Source organism: Falco cherrug, chromosome 1, assembly GCF_023634085.1.
Source record: "Falco cherrug isolate bFalChe1 chromosome 1, bFalChe1.pri, whole genome shotgun sequence".
Taxonomy (NCBI): Eukaryota; Metazoa; Chordata; class Aves; order Falconiformes; family Falconidae; genus Falco; species Falco cherrug.
In genome coordinates, this window is record NC_073697.1 from 24864436 (window position 1) to 24890544 (window position 26109).

Here is a 26109-nt window from a genome sequence, read left to right on the forward strand (position 1 = left end):
TGTGCGCACAGGCTGGTCTTGTAGTTGCACACCTACTGGTTATGTGACGCTTTGGTCCTCTCCTGGGTTGTTTCAGTTCAGATCCCAGTCTAGGCTTGTTTGACTGTCTTCTCCCACCTTCCTCTGCCCAACAGCTCGTTTTGTTAAGGTACAGTAATACTGGATATGGCACTTCAGCGTGGAGATGGAAGAACCAATACAGCCTTTGCTCAGTCTTCACATGTGAGCCCCAGGTGTGCTGGTTTCCCTTCCTGAATTTTTCTGGGACATTTGAAATCAAAAGGTAACACAAAATGTATGGGGGAGGCCCAGCTGCAGCTGTAAAACGTGTCGTGCCAGCATTTGCCGTGTTTGGCTGTATTGAGCAAACTCTGTCGTGGTTTTGAATGGACGGATTTTTAAGAGACCTACTCCATAGCATAAATCAAGGCAGAGAGAAGAAGTGAAGATAAATGATGGGCAAACAGGGAAAGGTATTGAGGCACAAAGTGGAAGAAACCTGACCCCGTGTCAGGGTTGGGTTCCTTCAAGCTTGGCCAGGTCCAGCAGTCCCAGCCTTCATGTGGCCAGGGGCTACAGGAGCATCCTTCCTTCTGTCATCTGGGCACCCAGAACTAGTAGAGATGGGCTTAATCTGGAAACTGACATTAGGGCTGGTTCCACAGTTTGCTAAGATAAGCCCAGTCTGTGTGCCAGTTTGGGCATCGCCTCAGCCATTGTGAAGGTCTGTCCTGTCCTTTCCTTTGGGTGATATTCCTGGTCTGGTTGCACAGCACTGGGAGAACTTCCTCAGCAGTGAAAAGAGTCCGAGAAGGAACGCAGGAAACTCGGGTGCTTTGGCCGCCTTCTGCCTTTCGTAAAACACACCACAGCCTCTAGGTACATGATTCTAACTGCAGCCTTGGACCCGAGGTTTGCTTGTGGCAGGGCTGCTTTTCTGTCTCGTGCTGCGGTGCTGCAGGGTTGGGCAGTTAGGGGAACTCGCTGTGAGCTGCCTGGCACTTTGCGAACCCTAGGAAACAGGATGGCGGTTTAGGCACATCTCTGCCTGGCATGTTGCAGTTGGATGTCTTGGCTTTGTTGCTAAGCTGTGCCCAGGCCTTTGCTGTTTGTTCTTCAGGCGTTGGACAATGTGCTGCTTCGTGCAGTCGCTGGTGGTGATTAGGAGTTTAGGCTCGCAAAAGACCGTGGTGTTTGCTTCAGGGTTTAGAGGGCAGATTTCAGCGGTGTGCCTTGCTGTTGCTTGTGCACAAGTGGCAAAGCAGCAGCCAACCTCTGGTACCTCAAAAGCAGCTTGAGGTTCTTTCTCTGAAGCAGGAGCAGTGTCTGGATGCCGTACTCATTATACCACAGCTTTTACTTATGTTGGAGGGTGGTCTAAAACCTACCTGCATCTGTGAATTGATAGTGCCCTGCTTGGTGTTCGTTTAGTCAGCCTTGGTAATTAATGAGATGGAAATACAGAAAACGAGGCCAAGATTTTCAGCCAAGATGGGCTCTTTTGGGTGGTCATTTGGGAAGCGGACATAATTGCAAAGGAACTTGGTGCTAGAGGCGGGTGCCAGAAAATCTGAAGGTATCGTGATTCCCATCAGCTTGGCATGAAAATTAAGCGGTCCAGCATGGCTCCCCTCCTCTGCCCTGTTCCCTAGAGCTGTGCATTTTTAAAGTCTTTCTTTTCATTCCTGGAATCCAGGCAGTGTTGGCCAGATTAGATCAGATCACAGCAGGACAGGTTCGGTGGCTTCTGTAACCTCTCACAGCTCCAAAGAAGAGGGAAAGAAAAGCAGCTTATGGGGTTGTGGGTAAGACTCTCACAATGGCTTACATAAAGCCCAGTGAGAATACCCCAAACACATGTTTATTGTTCTGTCTAAACAATGTCCACCGTTAATTCATTGCCAACGTCCTTAGATTTTCCTGTCATGGAGCGGTGCCTTATAGCTGTCATTGGCGTGTGTCTTCTGGGGTTTGTATTCTGATCATTTCCTAGCAATTCCTGGTGTAGTTTTTGGTGACCGACTCAGTCTGCTCCTCCTAAACAAATGGGGCTTGTAGGATCCTCAAGGAGTCAAATGATGACCTAATTTTGTTTTCTCCATTTTTTTTTTTGGTTGGAGATATTCTTGGCTTCATTTTGTGAGCTCTGTCTTTTAGAGCCAACCTGTTCTTTGGGGCACAGTGCTAACACACCTTTTAAATATGCTTTGCTGGAGCGGCCTCTGAATCTTGTTAGGAATCTGGCAGTTCAAGGCAGGGTCATTGATGGGTAGCGAGCCAGCGTACGTTTGAAATTGAGAAGCGTGAGCTTTAGACAGATGGCTAGGAAGACTTTCCTTCTGGCTAACTATAGTGATGCTACGTGGGAACCTTTTGAAGACTGCAGAGGTCATTTACGTAAAGATTAAACTGACCTTTTGAAGATAGTGATGTTCTAGAAGCTTGATGTTACAAAAGAAGAAAAAAATGACCAATTTACGTGCTGTCTTCCCTGCCCCTTGTAGTGATTTTAGTAAAGGACCACACATATGTAATATGAATATGTAAAAGGATCTTCGGACAAGTTCCCTGCTCAGTTAAGTGACTGCATCTTCATTGCTGATGCTGAGTCCTCTCTCAAATACGTTCATCTTAGCCATGAATTTGGGGTTCTTCTGTCAGAGCTGGCAGAATTGAAGAGTGCCCTGTTGTTTCTAATCTTATCCCTTTCTATGTCATGTTTCAGTAGCATAGTAACGTGGGTGTTGTCTCTCTTGGAGCCTCTGTTTTCTTTTTTGCCCTTTACTGCATCTGTCTAGGTTGTGAACCCCCTACTCAACCTTATGGTTGTCCTTTTACAAGTAATTGGTCCCATCACCTGATGGATTGACACTGACCCTTTTCTTTGGCTAGTTGCCACGTACCGTGGAAGAAGTAGCTTCTTGCATACTACTGTTGTTTTAAAGGCCCTTCTGCCAGAGGCTCTTCCTCATCTCACCTTTTTTTCAGCTACCTTGATTCCAGACTTTTCCATACAGATGTGATTTCTTCTGCTTCTCCCAGCCAGTCCCTTATCCAGCATCCTTCGTCCAGCTGTAGGCATCCATCCGCTGCTGTTGCTGGTCCTGTGGTGGTCTGCGCTCAGTCCCTCCAAAGACTTGGGGTTCCCTTCGTGGGAACCTCTTACAGAGAGGTGATTTTGTACCCGAGCATCACCACAGTAAGACATAAGGGCATGTTTCTGCACTACGAAGATCCATACTGTGACACAAAGAGCTGAGCCTGTTCCAGTGGTGCAGGCTCTTTTTGGAGGGAGAGGCATCTTTTCTGTGGCTCTGCTGCTCAACTGTGGTTTCTGCTATTTTGCTGTGGGGAAAAGGAGGGATTTGAATGCACTTTATCTCAACTATTGTGTTAGCTTGTCTAGATCTCACCTAGATTTCAACAACTGAAGTACTCAATAAATCCTGCTGCTGCTCACCTGATCAGTAAGTTTTTATTCACATGGCAAATCAGTCACTTGAGTATGAGGATGTTCTGAAAACCCTGTGGGGACAGAGTGGTGAGCCTGGGAGTATGCCTGGCCAGCCCGTCTAGAGACTTGGATATGCTTTGGTTTTGTTTTCTTTTGAGCTTCTGTGTCTGCGTTCATATGTGTGAATGGGAATAGTACTTAGCTCTTACACGGTGCTAGGGGGAGTCATCATCTTCCTTGTTCCTCATGCATGAACCAGCCACATTCTCTGACAGGTCTTGTGAATTGCCGTGTCTGTTTTCCTACCCAGAATTTACATCTTCCTCATGCATCACTGAAAACGTTCCCATTTGCCTGTTGATTTTGGGGCCTGTGTTTTCATCTGTGTGGAAACAAAGGGTCTTTCTGATCACTCCTGGAAAATTTTTAGGTGAGATGTGGTTGGTTGTATGGGAAGGACTGGGAGAGTTGTTTCTGTTCCACTGGTGCCAGCGGTTCTCTGAAGCAGGGTGTCGCACCGGCTGTGTGCCCCATCCCGGGTGTGCAGGGTGACAGCCACGGTCTGCGTGGTGGAGCCGGTCGGGGTGAAGGACCTGCGCCCGCTCCTCTGCCAGCGCCAGCACCTCTTAAAACTCAGGGAGAGTTAAGGGTGCTGGGCACGTGACGGCGTGGCCTTTTGTTCTTATTTCTTGAGCTGATTTGAAACTAAGCAGGGCTTAGTTTGGGACTTGCTTATTGCTACTTTTAGTATCTTTCACTTCAAAATAGATCATCCCTATGATTTATTTGTCCTTCTGGGGCTTCAGCTTTTTATGTCATTTATTTCCTATGATTCTCACACAACATGAGAAGTACCCTTCTGCTGCCGCCCCCGGGTCTGAAAAGCAGCCGCTACAAGCTGCACCAGCCTGACGACAATCCCAGCAACGTGTTGGCTGGTGCCATGTCTCACTGTCTGCTTGGCAGTCTGCCGACACCTTCTCCTTGGCCACAAAGGTGTGCCGTGCCGTGCTGTCATCTGCTGGCAGAGCGTGTGGTGGGCTGCATCCCCTGCCCATCTCGTGTGACTTCAGAGCTGTGGTGCGTGCAGGTTCCTAAATACATGGGGATGGAGCAAGTTGCATCGGGCTAGCACCCGTTAGCGTGTTAGCGGTGGAAGTGAAAGCCACATGTTTCTGGGATGTGTCAGAAGCCACATCAATCAGTAAAGCTTCCCTGCTCTGAGGGTATGCTGGGTTTCAGTTCCATCCAGGCGTGAGACTGATAGCTGGGCTGTGGAGCTGGGCAGAGAAGGGCACACCTTTACCTGCCTGGGTCTTGCTGTAGGTCAGCTGTGCCCTGAAGTTCAATGGCTGGGGTGTTCCCAGCAAAGCCCTACGTTTAGGCAGCCTGAAATACCTGTCCCAGTCTTCTCCGAGCACCTGGGTACATGCGGCTGATGGGTGCGAGTGGCCAAAGCTTGTGGAGAAAGAGGTTGGCTGTGTAGACATGCCTATCACAACCACATGAGCCTGTCCAAGCCTGATTGGGTTTAATGTAACTCTCCCTGTTCTTTGGAAAGGAGCTTTGAAAGTAAAACCAAGGGCCAGGTGAAAGTTACTAATGCTCTGCTCATTTTCATTGCTTTATAAATTTTAAATGTTAGGATTTGATCTTGTTTCCTCCTAAGATGCCAGTCTGAGATTCCTTATGGGCTGGCTAGTCTGACCAGGCTGTAAGTCTCAGCAACCCAGGTCATGTGGAAGGGATTCCTTCTTAGATGTTATGCACTGGGCAGACTTTATCCTTTGATCCTGTAAATTTCAGCTCCTTTCTTCAAATGACCAAGTTTTGTTTTTGCTAAGCAAAAGCCATTCTGCTGTCACCATTTTCTGAAAAGAATTAGTGCTTAAAAATGAAGAGGATCATAAATAATGTGATGTCTTTCTGCTTGTTCGTTTGGCTGTGGGAATCTGCAGTGAAAAAATCATTTCAGTTGTACGCAGTGTCAGGTTTAAAGTCTGCACTTGGTCATGTGCTAAGATTGCAGAAAGCTGTAGACTCAGCTCAGTGTCCAGGTGAATGCTGAGACCTCCAGCACACAAGGTATCACCACACCTAGATAATCTGATCCTATCTGCTGATTTACCATTTCTTTTTCTTTTTTTTTTTTCTTTCTTTTTTTTTTTTTTCTTTCCCTCCCCCCATGCTAAGGCTATGATTTCAGTTTGCATGTCATGTAACTCAGATTTTCTGGTAGTACCCTACGCTTGGGATTACCACTGTGGCCACTGATCACCTATTCAATGTATGTGTTGAAGAATACAATGCAAAAGGCTTTGTGGAAGGACTCTTGTTGCACGATGAAGCTCCCCAGAATCACCTAAATTCAAACTTGTGAGAAACTTGAGCTCTCCAGCTCTCCAGAAGTGCGTCACACATTGGGTCTACTCCATATGAGTCTTCTGGGAGGAACTGGTTTCTTACCAAGGGTGTGGTAGGAGGTGATAACACTCTTTAAGGCAAATATGGTTTCAGAACCAGTTTGGGAAACACCACTTGAACTATGGATTTCTCTCCATATAGATATTGGGTTTTTTTGTCATTTGCCGCTTGTATTGTAGCATGAATAACTGCATGGTTTGAAATATATAGATGGCTCATGCTTGTCAGGCTGTGGGATGTCCAGTTTGGGGCTGACATGACTGCGTAGAGAGTAATTCCCCTGCTCCCAGCACACTCCTCGTGCATGCAGATCCCAAGCTCTCTTTATCATCTGTTCTTGAGTGGATCCGAAGTGGAGGATGCCAGGCTGGTCCTGGGTCTTCCCCACCTGCACTCCCCCTCACGTAGAAGTGGACAGGGCAGCTCCTCATGGCACATGCTGCACGTACACCCTGTCTCTCGGTCCTGAAACAGTTGCCCCCCTTCCTTCCTTGGGCAGAAAAGGATCCTCACCAACAGGCTGCTGAAGCTTCCAGCCACAGTGACTACAAAAACACCTGGACAGAATTACAGGTGTAAAGGTATAGGAACCGGCTGGGTGTGATGTGTCCTGGCTTTTCCTGCTGAGAAATTTCTGCAAGCCTCAGTGGGTGACGGGGAGGGAGCACCTGAAAGGAGACCAGGATTCTGTATGTAGCTGGTGATCAGGCCATGCTAATGCAAATTTGGCTACTAATTTTATATATAAATATATTTTATTATTTATATATAATATATATATATAAAATAAATAAATATATTTATTATAAATATATATATATATAATAACTAAGGAACTAATTCTATCAGGTCAGGCAACTTCAAGCCTGCAGATTTCTTACTGGTTTTATTTTTTTTTTAATAATAGTGACTGTTATTGTTTTCGCTTTTTTCCCTCCTATGTTTACGCTTCTTTAACCCCCCACATTTCCTTACTGGGATAACTCAGAAAAGAAATGACATGGCTCTGTGTCGAGACAGATGCTCGGGGGCCTGGCATGCTGAGGCAGTGTGGCTGGAGCTGCTTGCTCCCATGCATGCTGTCAGGGCACTGCTGGGCTCAGCACCTGAGCTTGTGCAGCAGGCACGGCTGGAGACCCAGGTAGTTTTGTTCCCAGGATGTCAACAAGACCATATGCTGGGCCAGGATGGAGATGAGAGGTGAACAGATACTCTTGCAGGCAGGTGAGGGAAGGCTGCGTTTTACAGAACTTTAGTTTGGTAATGCATGAGTGGGTTTTCACCAGCAAAAAGTGACTCAGGGAGTCTACTGTGCCCAGGCTCTAAATCTGGACTCTGAATCATAAGCTACTATTCTTTAATAGCTCTTAATAAATCAAAAGATGTGGTTTCAACCAAAATTTTTCCGGGGGAGAAATACCTCTCTGATGACGACTACTTCTTGCTCTATTAATAATCAGAAGAAACAATTTTCCTCTGAATTTGGTGTGCAGTAGGGTTTCTCCTCAGGCACAAGGAGCTAACTTCAAAAGTTTCAGCTGCAGCAGGTGTGAATTTGAGGAAGCCACGACCCCACCGCTGTCCTTCAGAACAAGAGAGGTGCCACTTTCACCTGCAGGTCTTGCTGTCTGCCTTACCTATGGGGTATGCGTGTTGTGAAATGCACGCCTCTGGTCAACGAAAACAGCTCTGAAAACGAATGAGACGTGCGTGGAGGCTGGCCGTTTTCCCGGTGGGGAGCGGGAGGGTGGTGGGAGCAGCCCCCAGACAAGGCTGTGAGTGCCGGAGGGGCCATGGGGGGGACCTGGCCGCTGGCCCGTGTTGGGTGTACAAGAGATACTCGTGGCCGAGCGGGACCTGCATTCCCAGGAGAAGTTTAGCCTGTGGCTCTTCACTTCCCATCCTCCACCAAGCTGTAGGATGACAGCGTGGTGCGTGCGTGGCACATTACATTTATCGGGCGTTATTGCCGTTTGTAGCCAGTGGTTCTCATGGGAAAGGCTGTGTTACCCCGGTGAGTAGGAAATGTCTCAGAAACCTAGCGCATTGAGAGTATGTGTCAATTGTTTCCTTCCAGGCGCTTTGGGAAGGGAGCCTAGAAGTTTATCTCAGCATTTGCAACAATACAAACAGATGCCAAATACTTCAAGTATGCAGAAAAGGAAAATGTCTTGCTTGGCCTCCCTGAACAGGCTGGGAGGAGGCTGGGGAGGGGGGAGAGGAGAAAAAAAGCAATGTTAAGTAACTCTGTCCCTGGCGGAATAGGGAAAAGCAGCTAAGTAATGCAGATGTTTGCCTGCATACATATAACTGAGTTTCATATTACTGAAATCTGTACTGCACACACGTGGTCAAAAGATTAAAGAGATTGTCCAGTTCTGTTGGCAGCATATTAAAGTATTAAGACCACAGGCTTACTATGATGTGTTTGTATTATCAAGCTGACCACAGAATTAAAGTGATTCAAAGGAAGACATCCTTTTAATACAGCTACCAGAATTGCCCCATCATTTTGCATCTGGCTCTTGGATGTGGTCCTGGCTGTAAGAATCCCTTGGGAATGGCCACTGCTGTCCTGGGGCCACCCCTACCCCATGGCTTCTGCTCGTGCTTGGATGTCCCTACGTGGCGTTCTTGCTGTCTTGCCATGCTAAAGCTGATGTTTCCAGTCACTGGAATAGCTCCCCTGGTTTCCTCTGACGCGCTGGGGCGAAATCCTGCCTTCATGTGTTGATCCATAAGGTCTCACAGCAGACAGCTCCAGCTTCGGCACTGTGGCTCCGTGCCAGGAGCCCGTGTCCCAGAGATCGTGGTGCTGGCACGCTGGGCTGGAGGCAGCAGATGCAGGTCCCTTTTCTTCTGTCACTGTTGTGCCTGATTTTTTTGGACCTCGCTCGACCCCGGATTTCTGTTTCTTTTTTTGTCCTGCTCCCTGAGATGGCAAGTTATTAGTGTCTGGTACTGTACCGGACAGTTGTTCAGCTGCTGGCGCCCGGTGGCAGCAGGAGGTGCTCGCGAAGTGGTGGACTTTTAATATCTCAGCCTAGATAATACTGCCTAAATCACAACTGTAACTTCACTCGGGGAGATTTTCACTCACCCTATATAGCTGTTCATTTATATCTTGGTGTTATAGACACTATATATATTAATATCTGTATATCTGTTTTATTTATTTAGTATGGTCTTCTGCGTAGTTGCCACCAGTGCATAAACTTGAGCACTGCACCAGCTACTAAGAAGAAAATTAACTCTCTTCCAGGTGAAACCAGGGCATTGCTGTAGCCTAGCCAGCAGAAGGTGATGTGATCCATCCCAGGGCCATCACAGATGCTGTCGCACCATAGAGAAAGGCAATTTCTCTATAAGCCTCTGCTTTCCATTACAATATTCGTGTGACAAGTCCCTTTGGAGCCAAAATATATCACACTTAGTGCCATCTGAGCAGGGGGGGGCGAACATAATTTTTTGAGTGATCCTATTGGAGAAAATTATTTTTTCCTTTATATTTTGTTGGTCTTTGAGAACTCAAAATGCAGTATGTAAGAAGCTTTTGTTTCAGATGCTTTTTTTATGCTTCAGGAACTAAACCACAGCATGCATTTGAAATGTCTAACCTGGCCTCTGTGTTTGCTTTTCAAAGGAGCTACTGCTGCAGATGTGCGTACCTCAGTAGTCTGGCTGGGCTATATGGCGTGTGCGTAAATGGCTACGACAGTGTAATATGCATAGGGCATGAGCTGTTTTCATAAGCCTCTGGCCCCATCCTTGCATACCGCTCATCGTTCCGTTATTTGCAAAGCCCTTGGGGAACTCGGTTAGCTGTTCTAAAACTGCTGTTAAGGAGGGCCACTCTGGTCAAGCAGCTTTTTTGGAAGACCTTGGATGCTTTCAGTATGAAAGGTCACGTGCGAAAAAGGTGAAGGACTCTCCAGAGTTCACAGCTGGCCTCAAGAGCCTGTGGAATTTGAAATGCAGGGCTGTTTTTCATTGAAAAGTCAGTTTGTTATGGAAGTCGAGTATTTTGGGCCTAAATTTTGGGTTGTTCAGTCTCAAAGATGGGATTTATCATGACGAGGAATGAGAGACACATGTTTAGTGGTAAAGTGAGCTGCAGGCTCTGGCTTTGCGGTTGCGCTGGCATTTCCAGAGCAGCTTCCCCCAGCTGGCAAAGAGGTGGTTCATTGTAACACTGCTGAAAAGCCAACGGTGGTAATGGGTGCAGCTTGCGAGTGGAGGAAAAGAGCAACGCGTACTGCGTAATGTGGGAAAATGGGTGGGGATGGGTTGGTGGCAAGGGCGGGTTTTCTCTCTAGCTTTCCCAAGTGTGTGACTGATTTATCAAGCGAAGCCTGGCTTTGGTTACTCGCATGACTTAATTCCTGAGCAAAAGGGGAGTATGGCTGCTGCAAAAGAGGTGGGCGCAGCTCCGAGCTGAATGGAGAGGCATTGCAGAGCTCCGTGTCTGGTAAGGCTCGTCTGGCTTTGGATGCTGCTGCCATCATCTTGTTGTGCGCCCACCCGTTTGGCAGAGGTCCCTGTGGTTTCGGGAGTGGTGTGATTTCACATTGCGGAGTGTGTTTCAAGAGGGTCTTTTGGCTGAGGATCTTCTGGCTGGCGTCAGCGCTGAGGGGTGTTGTGCCTGTGCCTCCGGCTGGAAGCCACAGCAGTCGTGGAGGCTGGGATCCGAAGGCTGCTGTTCCAGGGTGTCTCCCCTCTGGGGAGGTACCCACCAAAAGGGTCGGGGTGGGACAGTGCTGCAGGAAGGAGTGCAGCCCTTCAAAAGCTGCCTTCTCTCGACTGTGTCATCTGGAATGCTTGCAGGGTGTGTTAATAGCCGTGCATTCATGCAAGGCATAAGCACTTGCTAAGAATAGATGGATGTGAGATGACCGAGACGGTGACTCCGCAGAGGGACAGCTCTGCAGAAACACTCCACCGTGAGCAGGAGTAAATGACTGTGCCTACAGATAAATACAATTGTTTTTACGTGCATTTTGTGGCTCATTCGCTCGGATAAATGTGCTGTAGTCAGTAGTAGGGCACGCGTGTTTATCAGAAACTTTGCTGAGCTACACTGAGACATGAGTGGGGGAACCAAATCTGGTCAAAAGCAGAGAATACAGCCGTCGTTTATCACGACTTAAATCTGAAGGAGCTGTTTTTACAGCTTGTGGTAAGATGTCTGAATTATCTGGACACAGAAAAAAAGATATGTAGGTGCTTTCTATAAGCACAAGGAAAGAGGTTTTTCCCAAGTTGGTAGAAGTGCAGAAAACCCTGAAAATAAAACGTTTTTACCAAACTCATTATCAAAAAAGACATAACAGCTGGCAAATGTAGTTCAAGCACTTTGGTTTGCAATGAAAGCCTGTATGAAAGGGAAAAGGCACACTTTGTGTTTACAGTCAGCATATGAAATTTGGCACTGAGTCTTCTATTACTTAATTTTTAGTTTGGAAAGCACTGAGTACTTAGAAGTTTACATTAACTTACATTAGTAGCCCTTCCTCATCTGCTGTGTTATAATAATACCCTAATGGTCCTTTGACACTTGTTGTGCAATGGACTGCTTAGTCAAGTGATATAGGTTTTGTTGCTCTAAGCTCTTCAATTAAGTTGGGTCAGTTTGCACAAGCTAGGTGTGAAGTCTAGCCAGTCTGTTTGGTAAAACAAACGGGAAAATTAATGTAGAATGATTCTGAAGAGCACTGTATTCAATATTGCAAAATGAGTATGATGGCCTTCTGTGGTGATGATTTTTATTTTTAAATGACTCACAAGGACAGAATAATTATCAGAGGGTCTGCACCGGCATGCACGCTCAGAAATGGTTGTACAAAAAATACTTTTCTAAATGGTAGCTACAGAGCTTCTAGCTCATGTTTGGAGACAAGAAACTTGGTACTGATCAATGTTAGGCCAGCAAAGAAAGACTGTTCGCTTACCTATGCAAATGTAATGCAGCACAGACTGTATTGGCCAGTGATGCACAAACTCTGCACAGTCAAAGTTAATATTTGCTGTACCTGTGTTCCCTAGGTCATCACACCATTTACATTGGGGTCCACGTGCCGAAGAGCTATAGGAGAAGGAGGCGTCATAGAAGAAGACCTGGGCACAAAGAGAAGAAAGAAAAGGAGAAAATCTCTGAGAACTACTCTGACAAGTCAGATGTAGAAAATGCTGATGAGACGAGCAGCAGCATCCTTAAACCACTCAGTAAGTTTTGGTTTCACTTGTCACTCGCTACAATGTTCTGTTGTCTGGTGATCTGCTCCTGATCTGATCACAGAGGAGGAAACTGGATCCATGAAAACAGTCCTCTCGTGTTGCAGGGTTGGAGTAATCTTAATCAGTTGCTGTCGAATGGTTGCTGTGCTTGGAAAAGGCGCAGGCTGGAGCAGACATTTCATCCCTCTGTATCACCTTGAGGCTGCTCCTGAGCTAACGCCAGGCAGGAACAGGCCAAATTTTAAAAAGCAATTTGACACTGCCTGTAAGAGATAGCAAGGCAACGCAAAGACTGAGTAGATGCCTGGACAGATCTATTGCAGCTTCTGCCCTGGCTCTCAAGACATGCACCCTCTCTAGAATTCAAGCACGCCGTGGTTCCAGCTAGAAGCAGCCTTGTGGCCGCAGGTTGATGAGAATCACCAAGACTGTTGTGCTATAGACTGTGAGAAACATAGAAACATACCCCCTTGGGGTCTGGCTTCATTGGATCACTAACTTGTGGTGCTAATAAGTCTTCCCTTCAGTAATTAACCAGTTTGAAGTCTTGCATACAAAAAGAAGAATAAAATGTAGCTTTACCTGTACGTTTCAGTATCTGTAGGGGTTAAATTGTGGTAGGCAAATGAGGTCCGTTTTGGATGCCCTCTACCTCCATTCGTACTGAAATTGTGTACCAGGGGAGAGAGAGTTTTATCTAGAGCTCTGTCGCAGCCTTACCGCTTGCAGCTCTTTGGTAACGTCCTAGGAGACAGTCATAAAGTCCCTTTCCTCTTGTCATCTTCTCCGTTTGCCTCAAGTTAGTCCTGAGGTCTGGGGGATGGCTGCTCAGACAGAAACGGGGGAGAGATGGTGCCAGCCTGCTGAACTGGGAACACGCTAACAGGGTTTGAATATAGGAGAACAGCCCAGGATATGACCTAGCTGAGGTTGTTGAGGCTAATTCCAGGTGCTCGGAGTTGCGTTAAAGAGGTGATTTGTAACTGGGGAAAATGCTTCCTGTGCGAGAGAGACAGAGGAGCAAGCAGGGGTCATACCACCTGATCTTCGATTGAAGAAACAGGCAAATTTGAAATTGTGTTGCTGGGTGGTCGCTGCATATAAAGACAGTAGCACAGGATCGGATCAGTCTTGTCGTTAGTCCAGGGCCTGCTGCTCTTGGTGGTGCAGGAGCAGCACCTGGGAAGGCAGGCAAGTCACAGCGTCCATTTGTTCTTCGTAACTCTAGTTCCCTCCTTGTCCCAAGGAAGTTTTCTTGTCACTACTCCGAAATGAGGAGTTGATTTTACATGGAAAGACATAATTAACTGTCTTCAAGAACTCTAGATGTTTTAAGTTTAGGTTTTGTATTTATATACTTTATATTTACATCTCTGTTCTTCTTTGGCGTGCAGGTGACCAGATCTGTAGGAGTTCCTTCTTGGCTTCTGGATGTATCAGTATCCTAGGGGAATTGTTTCCATAGGCTAATTGTGCCCATGATCGAAAAACCGCTTTCTTCCATCAGGTTTTGATTTTCTGCCTTTCATTTTGTTCATCATTGTTTCTGTTTTGTGTCATTTGAGAAAGAGTTAATGGTATTTTTTCCTCTAGCATTTCTACAGGTCAGTATATTCTTGTCTGCTCTTAGATCTGCATGTGAGAATGTGCAATCCTTCCATCTCTCTCCATCTGAGAATTTCCCCATAGTCTTTTCCACCCTGACCTTTTGTGCTACGTGTTTTTGGAGTGGGACCACTTAAGTACCACACAGTGTTCCAGATGTCCCATGCAATAGCATTAATACTACATCATTTGTAACTTTTTTCTGTATTGTTCACCATCTCATGTGTCCGGATACTTTACCAGGTTCTTGCAAGGGCTTGCTGTTTTGCGCTGGTGGCCAGATCTTTTTACGAGCTGGCACAGTTAATTTAGAACACTGTAAAGGATAGGTGTAGTTCAGATTACTGTCTTGAATTTCCAAACATTGAATTACATGTTGCCTCGTATCCCCAGAGGTTTTTTTTTCCCTTCTGAAACCCTGGTCTTCATAGCTGACCTGAATTATTCGTTTCCTATACTTTTTTTTTTTTTCTTCTTGCTGACAAGCCTTTCTTCTTTAGTTCTGCCTATGTAGTGATGCCAGGCTTCCTTCAGAAATTGCTGCTGTTCTGCTTTTGATGGTCTCCATCATTTATAAACGGCTCTTTGTTTCCATTTCATTTTCTGTCCCTTAGGTGGTTGCCCATCTGAGACAGTCACTGGATATTCAGACTGTTCCTGCTTTAGATGTCTCTTACTGGAACTTTGCTGAAGGCTTTTTGAGGGTCTGAATGGCTTATGTGTGCCATGTGTACAGCCATTCCCATTCACGGGAAGTGTGTCCAAGAGGAGACCAGTTCTCTTCAGGCAAAGCTTGCCAGCTCCAGTTGAGTCTGATGTTCATTGCTGGCAACCACAGCAAGAAATCTCAGTTATAACCCTGTCTCTTTAATCTTCATTTGTCAATAGTAAGTGAACAAGGGGTATGTAGCTCAAATTCAGTTTCAAAAGAATATTAGGAATAAAGAACTGGGGAATCTTGAACAGCAATTTTAGCGAGGTTGAGAGAAAGCTGAAATTAAATCTATTACATAGATTTGAGACGTCTGTCAGTAGAGAGTCTGTGGCATCAGAAGCTGAAATATCTGTTAGGGCTGTGTGGTTCAGTAGAGCTGGGACAGAATGAAGGCACTTGCTATGGAGTAGGAGTGCTGGCTGGCCAGCGGCTGCATTGTGGCCAGGAAGGAGAGGGCTTTGCATTTTGCTTTTTTTAATTTGAAGAGGAGGAAAAAACCAAAAACAAACCAGAAACCAAGAAAGAAGTGAAATGCAGAGCGTGGAGACAACCAGAGAGTGGGCATTAGTTTAACATACTTGAGGTGATTTTGCAGGGATGGGTGATTATAACGGGGCTGCGTGTGTCAGAGCTAGGCCAGCTCCGCAGGGGCTTGCTGGGTGTGTGCGTGGGGTACGCGGTGTTTCCATGTCGTCAGAAGAGGACAAGAAAAAAAAGTGGTGCTGGGCACCAAGGGAAGAGGAAATCCTGAGCCCGCCGTGCCGTCTTATGCAGCTCAGCGCCTTTCTGGCGAAGGGACCCAAGAATAGAAGAGCGAGGGTGTTGCAGTTCCCGGGATTAAGGACTGCTGGGACAGCTGTGTTAATGACCTTTGCATAACACCCCTTTGCGTGATGGCTGGTGGCAACCAGCGGCTCTGCTCACTGTTAACAAACGGGGTCGGATTCACGCGTGCTGCAGGTACCCGGCAGAGAGGGAGGCTCGATGAGTGCTGGCTTGTTAGTGTAGCGTGTAGGACACTGCTTTCAGAAGGGCTGCGGAGGAGGTGATGGGTGTGCGCAAGCTTAACGAGACAATAAGGTGAAAGTGCTGTTTATGTAGTTGTTGCTGAGATGAAGGGGGAACTGGAGGGCATTTCAGTCTTTTCCTTAGAACTGGAAGGTTCTGGGTTCGTAGATCCTGTTTTGTTAACTATGTTTTAAAACAAGCAGAATCCAGTTTTACACAAAGAAAACGCAAGCATTTTGAGGAAAGGTACAGTGCATCTCAGTTGATAAAATCCAGAATTTGTATAGCTCTTTCTCTTTGATGATTTTTGCAGTTATTAACTTGGCCAGGTATTGGATGCTCTCAGTTCAGCTTGTGTACAATCAATAGTTGATTTCATCTTCGAATACAAGGACAGGGATATAAAGTTTGATTTGCAAACTCTTTCATAACCTAGTCGTTAACGTAGTTCCTGCAAGTTGAGGAAACTCCTGGATTGTCTCCATGTACCGAGGGCTCTGTTTTTGCAGAGTAGAAAGCTTTAGTCAGCTTTGATTTGATACATGAATTTTATTTCTTGATCTGTCCCTAAGGACGATGAAGCCTAAAACCTAGGCATCTCACCTGAAGATGATTTCTCAGCTTTTCTGGTGAAAGCTGTGTGATCAGCCATTGACCAAATCTGGATTTGACTCACCAGGTCAAGCTGCTTGTCCCACAACAGGTGAACCTGATGAAACATGCCTGTGAATATGGGCAAGAGAATAAACAGGTCCAGAAATGCAGACCTTTCCTAGAAACATTTTGTTCCAGTTCAAAACTGGTCTAGCTGCGCTCCTGTATCTGGGAATTGGTGCAGTCTGGAAATGTCAGTCCTTTGGGTTTTTTTTCTAATCTGTGTCCAGTTCAGTCAAACAAGCCAAACTCTAGTAGTTTATACACAACAATTCAGCTCTCCCATCTGGAGGGAGTTAGGGAAATGGAATGTGTATGAATATGTTTTATCCCGAGTAAATTATTGCTTGGGAAAGATGCCTCCTTCAAAAATCCAGACAGGGATGTTCTCTGATACGCTGAGGAGGAGGCTGGAAGGCGGCGTTCCCGCTGCAGAGCCCTTTCAGTATATTCCAGGCCTGCAGGGGCTGTCTCTGCCCTTGGAGAGAAGATGGGAGTTGACACCCTTGTTCCCTGGCAGGACTGCTGACACGCTGCTAGCTGAGCCGGGGCTTCCCTGAACCCCAGGCTGTTACAGATCCTGTCTTCCAGATGCAGCGCACCAGCGCCTGATTTCCAAAGCCACCTCCTTTAACCAGCCTGGCCCTGGTTGCCTTTTACAACTGGTAAGGAGGAAATACATTTTACCAGCAGTTGTTGTGCACCATCCAGGAAGCTGGCGTACAAGTGTTTTGGAGGTTAAATAAATAAATAAATAAATGAACTAACGCACGCGCTACTGTGTTGCTAGTAAGCGAGCTTTAGATACCTTCTAATCTGCCTAAAACACACCTAGGGGTTGGAAAACAGGTGAAGATCTATGCTGTCAGAGCACAGCAGAAGGGGATGGATAACATGTTGAGAGGCGATGGATAAAAAGGGGTTTTCAGAGAGAAGGTTTAGTAATTTTTGTAGTGCTAACGGCTGGAGCATTGACCTGCCAGCATTTTGGGCGTATTCGATCGGTCTGTGATTAACCACGGTTAATGCGCTTGGTGGGGTGAAGGAAAGACTCAGCTGCTCAGAGGAGAGAGCCGATGGTGGAAAGCCACGGGAGGCTTCTCAGCTGGCGTGGGCAGAGGGGTCAGGCCTGGTTCTGCCTCCTCAGGTCGGCCGATCGCTTATCTCGGCGTGAGGTGGATGGCGCAGTTTGCTGTTACCTGCAAGGTGTGAGACGAGGGAGGAACAAGGAAAGCAGACACAAGCTTCTTCTTCAGGACAGGCTGTGATCTGAATCTGTTTCCCTCTTCCTCATTCTTTACTACAGACATGCAGAGATTTTCCCATGAGGAAGTGCATCTCTGCTTGATCTGGGAAGGGGTTTCTTTGCCTTGCCTGGTTGCCCTCCAAGTGGATTTGGCTCACCTCCCTGGCTGGAACCCAACAAAATCATGTCTGTCGGTAAGCGCTGTCGTAGCAGGCAGTGTGTAGACACTGTGTTTACGTACACAGCAGTAAGAGGTGCTCCGCAGGGGTGCCCGTGCTTGGGTTGTCCTTGGCATGGCCAAGCTCCCTCAGACATGTGCAGCATGTGCCGAAGGTGCGCGTTAATGAAGATACGGATCTCTCTATTTTGAAACTGTGATAGTGCGTTTGGAACAGAAGTGCTTGGAATATGGGATGCAGGCTTGGGCTGGGGTGAACAATTACTGTGTCAGAAGAAACTGAAATAGAAAAATGTATGATTCTGTGACGGAGTGGAAATTCTCGTCTTTGTTCAGTTGATCTGTGCATGGCCTGTGGCTTCTGGAAGGTGAGAAGCTGCCGGTGTGTCTTAACGGCTCTGAATTCAGTGGCTGGGGTAAAAAGTCCTTTTAGAGGCAAAGGTGATTCCAAGCAAACAGAGAGCAGGAAGCCCAAAATATAAAATACCTGTCCCTTTCCAAAATATCTTGGGGAGTTTCACATGTAGCCAAGGACTAGGGGTATAAGCTATAGTGATGATGTGCAATACTACGCCTCAGTACACCTAACCATTTTACATTAAATGATCGCAAAAATGATGCTAGTAACACAGGCAAGAAAAAAGACTGAAACTTTTCTGTCCTTCGGAGCGATTTTAAAGCTAGCTGGCAATAAACATCCTCAAACCTTATTTTCAGGATGGTAACTAGAAGTATCACTTGCTTTTCAGTTTTCCTTGTTCTCAGTTTAAAAACTAGGGGTGAGAACACGTGGGCACGGCACTAGGTGCCCCACATTCACGCGAGGTGATGCTCACTCTGCTCTGCTTGGTAACATTTTGCAGAGCTGGTTAACGCAGCTTGCAGGTTTGGGCGGCATGTGAGCCTTTGCTCACAAGCTATGGGAAGGCGGCAGTAGGCGAGTGGATTGCAGCATCTTCTGTTTGTGAGGTCTTTCTCCTCTGTATCACAAGGTCTCGTTGGCTGCCTGACTTCAGCCTCTTTCCACTCTCATTTCTGACAACGTTACGTGGAAAAAGGATAAAGAAGGAATTTGTTTTGATGGGACAGTAAGCTGCCTGCTGACGTTACTCTTCAGCTGTAAACATGGAACTTCTTCATCCTCGCTCTAAGCATAGTACTTCACATGCATATGAGTACATTTTTGTATATGTAAACGCCCTGCCTTTACAGACCAAGGGGGAGCCTTCTTCAGGAGTTCCCTTTTCTGAAGGGCTGTAAGATTCGTTTTTTTCCTTTAAGGATATGTTATTGCTATTGGCCAAGTAAAAAGGTTTTAGCCCACAAGTTGTGGGGTGTAAAGCCTTGCTGCCCCACTGTATGGTTTGCTGGCTGTTTTTGTTAAAACCACTTGTGGGTCTGAAAAATTGTCTTTGCCAGAGTTTTGCCTAAAATCAGCATAACACTTAAGAAAACTGAGTGCGAGGAAAGGGAATTTCGTGTTCCTGGTTTACTGGAAATGGCCATTCAGGGCGCTCTGCCCCGTGCAGTGCTGGACTTCAGAAATGTCTGTGATGCTCGGCTTTGGCAGCGGGTTCAGCAAGGGACTGGCACCCAAAAGCAACCAGCAATAACAAGGGGCCCATGAAACGAATAAACTGCATGTTGTAATAGAATTTTCTTAGCATCTGTGAAGAGGGTAAAACCTGATTCCTGACAGGAGTCAGGATGTTGACGGGTGGGTAAATACAACTGCAGAATTTCAGTTTTGGAAAGCCTTAAAGGAGGGGTGAGCGGTTGTGAGCTGAGGCCGTCTCTTTCATTTCACACTGTGAGCTGCAGCTCTTCTGCATGCGGTCACACGCGGGCTAAACATACTGAAGGGTTTTTTTTCCTGGTGGAAGGGTGTAACTGTGATCCTGTTTACAGGACACAAAACCAGAAACGGGGAAAAGAGGTTGAAAATCTGGATCTGGCTGTTGGAGTGGTTTCTGGAGGACCCGTATAGCAAGAGAGAGGGAAGGGATGATATGTCACCCCATCAAAGGTTTGTAAAGGTTTGCAGTTTGCTCAGAGAAATTCCTCTTCCACCCACCAGCAGTAGTTCTTGAAGGTTTTAGTGGAAAAAAAACACCTCTCCGGAGCCCTCAGATGTGGGTTAGGAGGAGCATTCTGCTGAAAGAGAAAAGGTTTGCAGCAGAGTCAGTTGATGAAGGTGCCCTTTGAGGCTCGCGCTGTCATTCAGGATGGAGTGCATCTCCCCCAGCGAAGGTGAGGTCTGGTTTGGATGGATCAGGTTTGCTATGTCGGCAACTGCTCTGTCCCTCTGCAACGACTGCCAAGCGGCATCCCTCACTATGGGCTGAGAGGCACCTGTTGTAACAATTCTAATTTAAAATGCAGCCTTCTCTCAAAAGTAAGTTCTGTGTAATCTGGGGTTAGGAAGGCTGGAACTTTAGAGAATCCTGCTTGCTTGAAGCTTGCTGTCAATTTTGGGTATGCTGGGTAAGGCTTTGCTGCTGAATAGCTGCATTTAAGTAGTGCTCGGGAGGATGTTTGACATGGAGAGTGAGCTGTAATCATCTCTAATAGATTGTCTGAACCTGGCAGATCTTGCAACATCAGTTGACACCTTTTTTTTTTTCTTTTTTATTTTTAACTAGTTAATCAGTGCTTGGTTTATTGATGTGCCTAGCAATATAAAAGGTGTCATGGTGAGCAATCTTTTAGCGTGAATTCACCATGCTGATCTGTTTAAGTGGAGTTTTTTTCATTTTTAATCCAAGCACAATGGTTTGTCTGTTGCTTGTGGTTGGTGTGGGACACCTTGGACTTGATGGTGTTAGTATCCTTATTTTCCTTTACGTTACGGTTTGCTTCTCACATAACAAATACATTTTCTGGTCCTTTCAGGTTCTTCAGGTCTTGTAGTGGGCCTAAGGGTCTAAGTGCCTTGGTAAGAGTGTGGTGCACTGTGTGTGTGTATAAATAGTTTTCTAACATCTGTCTGTCGAGTGCAGTACCTCTGAGTGGTGCTGGCCAGGCATCCCCAGAGGGTGAGCTGCTCTGCTTTTTTGCTATGTCCTCTCGCTCACCAGCGGGATGTTTATCAGCAAAGAGAGCCCTTCTATGGGGCTGAGATGCCTTTCGATTTCTTTGTGCTCTCCATTCTCCAAGTGCTTCATCACCTCCATAACTCTGTTGAAGTCTCTAAGACCTGAGCATGCACGTGCTTCTGGATTGCTGACTACCCTACCAGTGGCTATGTTATGATCTGCTCACCTCATGCTTCACATTTCTTGAGAACCATCATGTTTTGATGACTGTCTGCCCTTCGCTCAAGAGCAAGATGTGACGTTTGCTTATACAAGGCCTGAAATACCGTTTTGCACCTAAATGGGGTGCCGAAGTGGGCTCTGGTAAAGGCAATGGGTGAAATAGACATAACGGCATGCTGAGGGACGTGCTGTGGAGCGTGCGGTGTGTCGGAGCAAGCCTCCGTGTCCAGGGAGCTGAGGAACAGAGGGAAGGCTCCGTCCCTGGCACTGCCTCCGAAACAGAGACAAGGCTCTATTTGAAACCACTTGTGAAAAACACAATCTGAGCCCACCAGTGTGTGGAAACCATCTTTTTCTAGTTTTAAATGTGATCCATTTGACAACCACAATGCATTGGGCAGGGGTTTTCCAGGCTTTCTGTGGCCGGTCTCTCCTGACAAAGAGCAAGCTTTGCAGCTTTCCAGTACAAAATTGCCTCTTCATTTCTGCAGAAAATGGGAAACAAGTTGCATGCAGGGTCACAGAAGCAATAGGGCCATTTGAGGAGAACACAGCATGCCTGGTCTGTACGTCCACCTGCTTGCAGCCCAAGCCCAGGCATCCTTGTCAAAATGCCTGTGCCTGGGAGAGAGTTGCTCCTCTTTGTCCTAAAGCGGAGTGTGATGTGGCTGTTTAGTTGTAAGTCTCTTAAAAACAAACAAACAACCACCAACAAAAAAACCCACCTGTTTGCAGTCTCTTTGGCCATTCTAAAACAGTCGTCTTATCTCCTGGTGTGCAGGCTGGTTTCACTATACGTTTCTGCTACTGCTACCGAGCTCAGCGTGCCTGCCTTGCGGGAAAAGATCCTACGTTATGGAGAATGTCCCAGTTGTTTTCCAGTCAGGAGTGGATGTGGCCAGTCCAACTGTGGAACAGTCCATCCCTAATGAGATCGAGTTAATTCAACAAGGCTATTTAAACATCAGTTTAGAACGGCTCAGGCTTGGTGTCTACCCTGAAAGTTCATTAAGCTAGCAGCTATAAATAGCAGGAGACAGCTACAGGATTGAAATAAATGTACCTACTTAGCAGAGCAGATGCAGCACAGTCAGGGGTGTGCCAAGAGTCCTCTTTCTATTAGTGGTGGTGGATTTTTTCATCAATCCAATTTCTTTCCTGGCTCTTGAAGACATGGCGTGGGATTTTAGCTTGTAGCTTCAGCTCACCACAGTAAGAGCATCGGCAGAGCAGCATTGAGAGCCTTTGAAAAATATCATGCAGGGTAGCCAAAAAGCTGCTGCTTTTTTTTTTTTTTTTTTTTTTTTTTTTTTTATATTAATATTTTATGTAAGGGAAGATGGCCAGGGAGACTTTCCCACAAATGTAAGGGAAGTTTTGATACTTTGGTACCTGCAGAGCAGGCTGGCGTGTGGATCAGAGGTGGTGCAGTGAGCCGAAGTGTGCAGCCTTCTGCCCCTTGGATCCCTTAATGCTGCCAGCAGTGTATTTAGGTCACAGGTAGCGCAACTGCAGAGGTAAACGCAGAAGTAATTACTGCTTCGATTGCACACGTGGGGGCCCGTCTGAGGCTGCGAGGGGTGAGGAGGTGGGGAAGGGCATGGTGGGCTGCGGGAAGGGTGCTGGTGAGGAGGGCAGTGCCCGCGGAGCCAGCGGTTGGCACAGCACAGCCCTGCTGGCACAGCCCTGCCGGCAGCGCCACCTGCAAAGGAGAGGCTGTGTAATGCAGGGCGAGAGCCCTAATTACTGGGCTGGACAGGGTACAGCTGACCGCGTCCTGGCTCGGAGTGTTGGATGAGGGACCTTCTTCTCATGGGTCAGGCTCCTCTAAGGCTGGGTCCCTTCGGTTGCCTCATTTTGGCTTTTTACAAGGGGCTGTAGCGATAGGGCAAGGGGGATTGGTTTTAAGGTGGAAGAGGGTAGACTTTGATCAGATACTAGGAAGAAAATTCTTCACCGTGAGGGTGGTGAGGCGCTGGCCCAGGCTGCCCAGAGCAGCTGTGGGTGCCCCATCCCTGGCAGTGCTCAAGGCCAGGCTGGACGGGGCTGGGAGCAGCCTGGGCTGGTGGGAGGTGTCCCTGCGGCAGCGGTTGGAACTAGATGATCTTCAAGGTCCCTTCCAACCCAAACCATTCTGTGATATTGTGGGGTCAGGAAGCTCTCTTGCCTTTCACGCCAGGGGATACAAACTCGGAGTTGTGTTAGGATTCAAGATGGCTATTTTGGGGCTTATGGGTGGGTTCAGGGAAGAGTGTGACCTCAAAAAATCCAAAGGAAAGATAGGGAGAGGGGGCGTAAGGAAAGGGTACTTGAAGACATGGCTGACTGGCAGTGAGGAGGACTTCTTGTAGGCGTGGGAGTGACAGAGAGGAGCTGCGTAGGAGGGAGGCACTTCAAGCAGTGACTTGAAGAAATGCAACTTTCTTTCCCTGGTTAATTCCTCTGACTCTTGCCAGTGGGAGATGGTCTGGATGGTGTTTCTGTTGTTCCTGTGCCTCTATTCCCACTGCCAAGACTCATGACTCCCACTGAAGCACTTGGATGGGATGAAGGCACCCAGTGATAGGTTGGGTCTGGATCTGAACTGTCACCCTAGGCAAAAGCTTTCTTTTTCTTCCTGGCAAGAATACAGGTTTTTTTTCAGACAGCTAATTAAAAAAATCGCTTTCTTTGCAACACCTCTTGACTGAAGTGTTGGGTTGTTTTTTTATTTTTTACCTTGACTTGTGCATGTGCCAATCACTTAAGAGTTTCTTATGAACTTAGGTTTGTTTAAAACACTTTGCACTTCGCTTACACGTAACGTCTGCCTTATTTATGTTAATGTATGGCTGAAACGGGGCTTCCAGTGCAGGATGGTCCCAGCCTGTCTGGTGCTCTTGGTTTGACTTTGCTGTGCAGCTGGAGGCCGGCAGCCCCAAGAGCTGGTCCGTTCAGGTGCCCATCAGCCAGTGGGTGGCTCTTGGAGGCTGCGAGGAGCAGGCAGCTGCTTTGTGTTCCCTGTTTCTGGGTAAGCAAACGGTGCAGCTTCTATTGCTGCCAGGTATGCTCCCCTGCTCTTGCCTGCACCCCTCCTGTGTTACATTTCCCCCTTTCCCCCTTTTGGTATGTGTTCTAAAATAATTATGGAAGTGTGTTTTTAATACCTCCTTCTGTCACAGAGTAAAACTTTCATATCTTTGCCGAGCTTTCATTCCTTGCTTGTGCCAGCTGGGAAAGGAGCTAAGGTGAGGATTTTTTTTTGTTTGGATTTTTTTAAATTCCCTTTCAAAATCCAGATTTTGGGAGGGTGTGATAAAAGGTAGGGCTAAACTCTTCCTCCCTCAGTAGGTGTGCACGGGGCCTCCCATGCACAATAACAGAAAGTCATCCTTCCTGGCAGTGCTGATGTTCAGGCAAATACTGAGTGCCTCTGGTACAGAGCATTAGTTGTTCTTCTGTCCAGAAAGGTACGGTAGTTATGATTTTTCCCTTTAAGTACATTTCTGAAGTTGTTTTTGAGAGTAAGGGTTGGGGAAAAGGAGCAGTTGTCCCTGAATAAGTTATGTGCGCGTGAGGTCTGAATAAATTTGGGCATCATTGAGTACCCATAGGAGGTATGCGTGTGTGTACCTGTTTGGATGCGGCACAGGGTGGCTGAGCTTTGCCCTTCCGTTGGCTGCCCCGTGTGTCTTTGGCAAGTCCTGAAAGCCTGATGCTGAAAGTCTTCAAAGGGACAGTTATGTCAAGGATCCCATGTGAGAGAAAGTAAATCTCATCCCAACATAACAGCATTTCCCACGTTACCCTCTCTGGCTGGCACTCTTCATAGACACAGGTTAAGGGGTTTTTCCATGCATTTCCCAGCCTCTGAAGTGCCGCAAAAGCATCCTAAGGAAAGGCATGACAGTTTAGCCACATGAACAAAACCAGCCCTATCTTTGCGATGGCGTGTGGTTCCTCAAAAGAAATACAGCCGCATAGACTGGAGCTCCATACTCAAGCTTTACTTATTTTCTTGCTTGCACATTGTGTTTCAGGCAGCGGTGGAGTCGTTTGGTGTTTGCATTAGTCGCCTTCAACTGCTTCCAAAGGTTTATTGAAGTGACTTAGGGGTGTGTCATGTTGGGTTCAGGAAGCATCTTGTATTTCTAGGATTTCAGTGTTCCTTTTGTTGTGATGCAGTCAGACTGGTGCTGAGAAGCAGTTCCAGTTTGAAAAAGAGTTTTTAAAAAAAATAATAAAAAAGATCAGCATTTTAATGGGCCCATGTGAAGCCATCACAAATACCTGGACCTGGAATAACCTGAATATACAGCAGAGAATTTTCCACCCATGATAAAATTGTTCTGATCTGAATTCTGCTTTCAGAGATTTCTGGATGTGGCTGAACGGAGCAGGCAGCTGTGGCAGTGGAAGAAGTAGGGAATGAATGCGATCATTTTCTTCTCCTAAGAAATGATAACATGCTTTTGATGAGGATTATTTCTAGGGGTGGTGCATTTAAAGACACAGTATCATCTTTTCAGGTCTTTTTTTTTTAAAAAAAAAACCTGCCTCCACTGTTTTCATTGTTACAAGACAAAGCACGAAACTTGCCGCAGTAATAGCACCAATACGGATTACCGATGGTAGAGCTGTTGAGCTGTTCCACTTACGTTATCATCAACTTGAAGTGATCAAAATCCATGACCCTGAAATAATAAAATTAATTTGAATATGAAGTATAAATACCAATGTAGCGTTGTTTCAGCTGGCCTTCTGTTTTCAGCACCCTGATGCTCTCACACTCCTTGCCAGACTCCTAAGTTTTCTCTACCGTTTGAAGAACTGATATAAATATTTTTTGGTTAAGTGAAAGTTAAGATTCTTCTATAGCTTTAACTTCCCCTTGAGAGGGGAGTTAAAAGGATAAACCCCATCTGGTTAATACTGAATTAATTGTTGTGAAGTTTGGGATAAAATCAGAAGAATTGAATGTTGTGCATTTGATAAATGTGGTCTGGGATGAATGGAGAAAATGACCTGCAAAATGAAGTGATGAATCACTCTCAGCATACCTGGATTTTGTGGTAGGTATGAGTGATACAAAGCGTTTTCATTTACTGGTCGCTTCTGCCTTGATCAACCTGCGTGTTTGCTTGCAGCTTTACAAGTAAGCTGTTCTTGATTAAGAACGGTCTTTGCTGCTTTTTTCTCTTTATGAGGCACTTTTTGTTAGAAGTCTCCCTTGGCCAAAGGTGACACCATTAGTCATGCTGGATCTCGAGGAAAATAATTAAACATAAACTTTGCATGGGTTTAAAGCCACAGGGTGTATAGCTGTCTACTCTGTGGATTTAAAGTGGTTCTTCA

The 26109-nt window shown here is 46.5% G+C and overlaps 1 protein-coding gene across 10 annotated transcripts in view; it reads left to right on the forward strand.

Annotated features, from left to right (window-relative positions):
- The window catches only part of SLC4A4 (solute carrier family 4 member 4), a 236856-nt gene that overhangs the window by 79657 nt on the left and 131090 nt on the right, over positions 1-26109 (forward strand). For all 10 annotated transcript variants that reach the window (XM_055700701.1, XM_055700702.1, XM_055700700.1 and 7 more), the window contains one exon: positions 11921-12100. In XM_055700701.1, coding sequence (XP_055556676.1) covers positions 11921-12100 — 180 coding nt within the window. The remainder of the gene's footprint in view (positions 1-11920; positions 12101-26109) is intronic.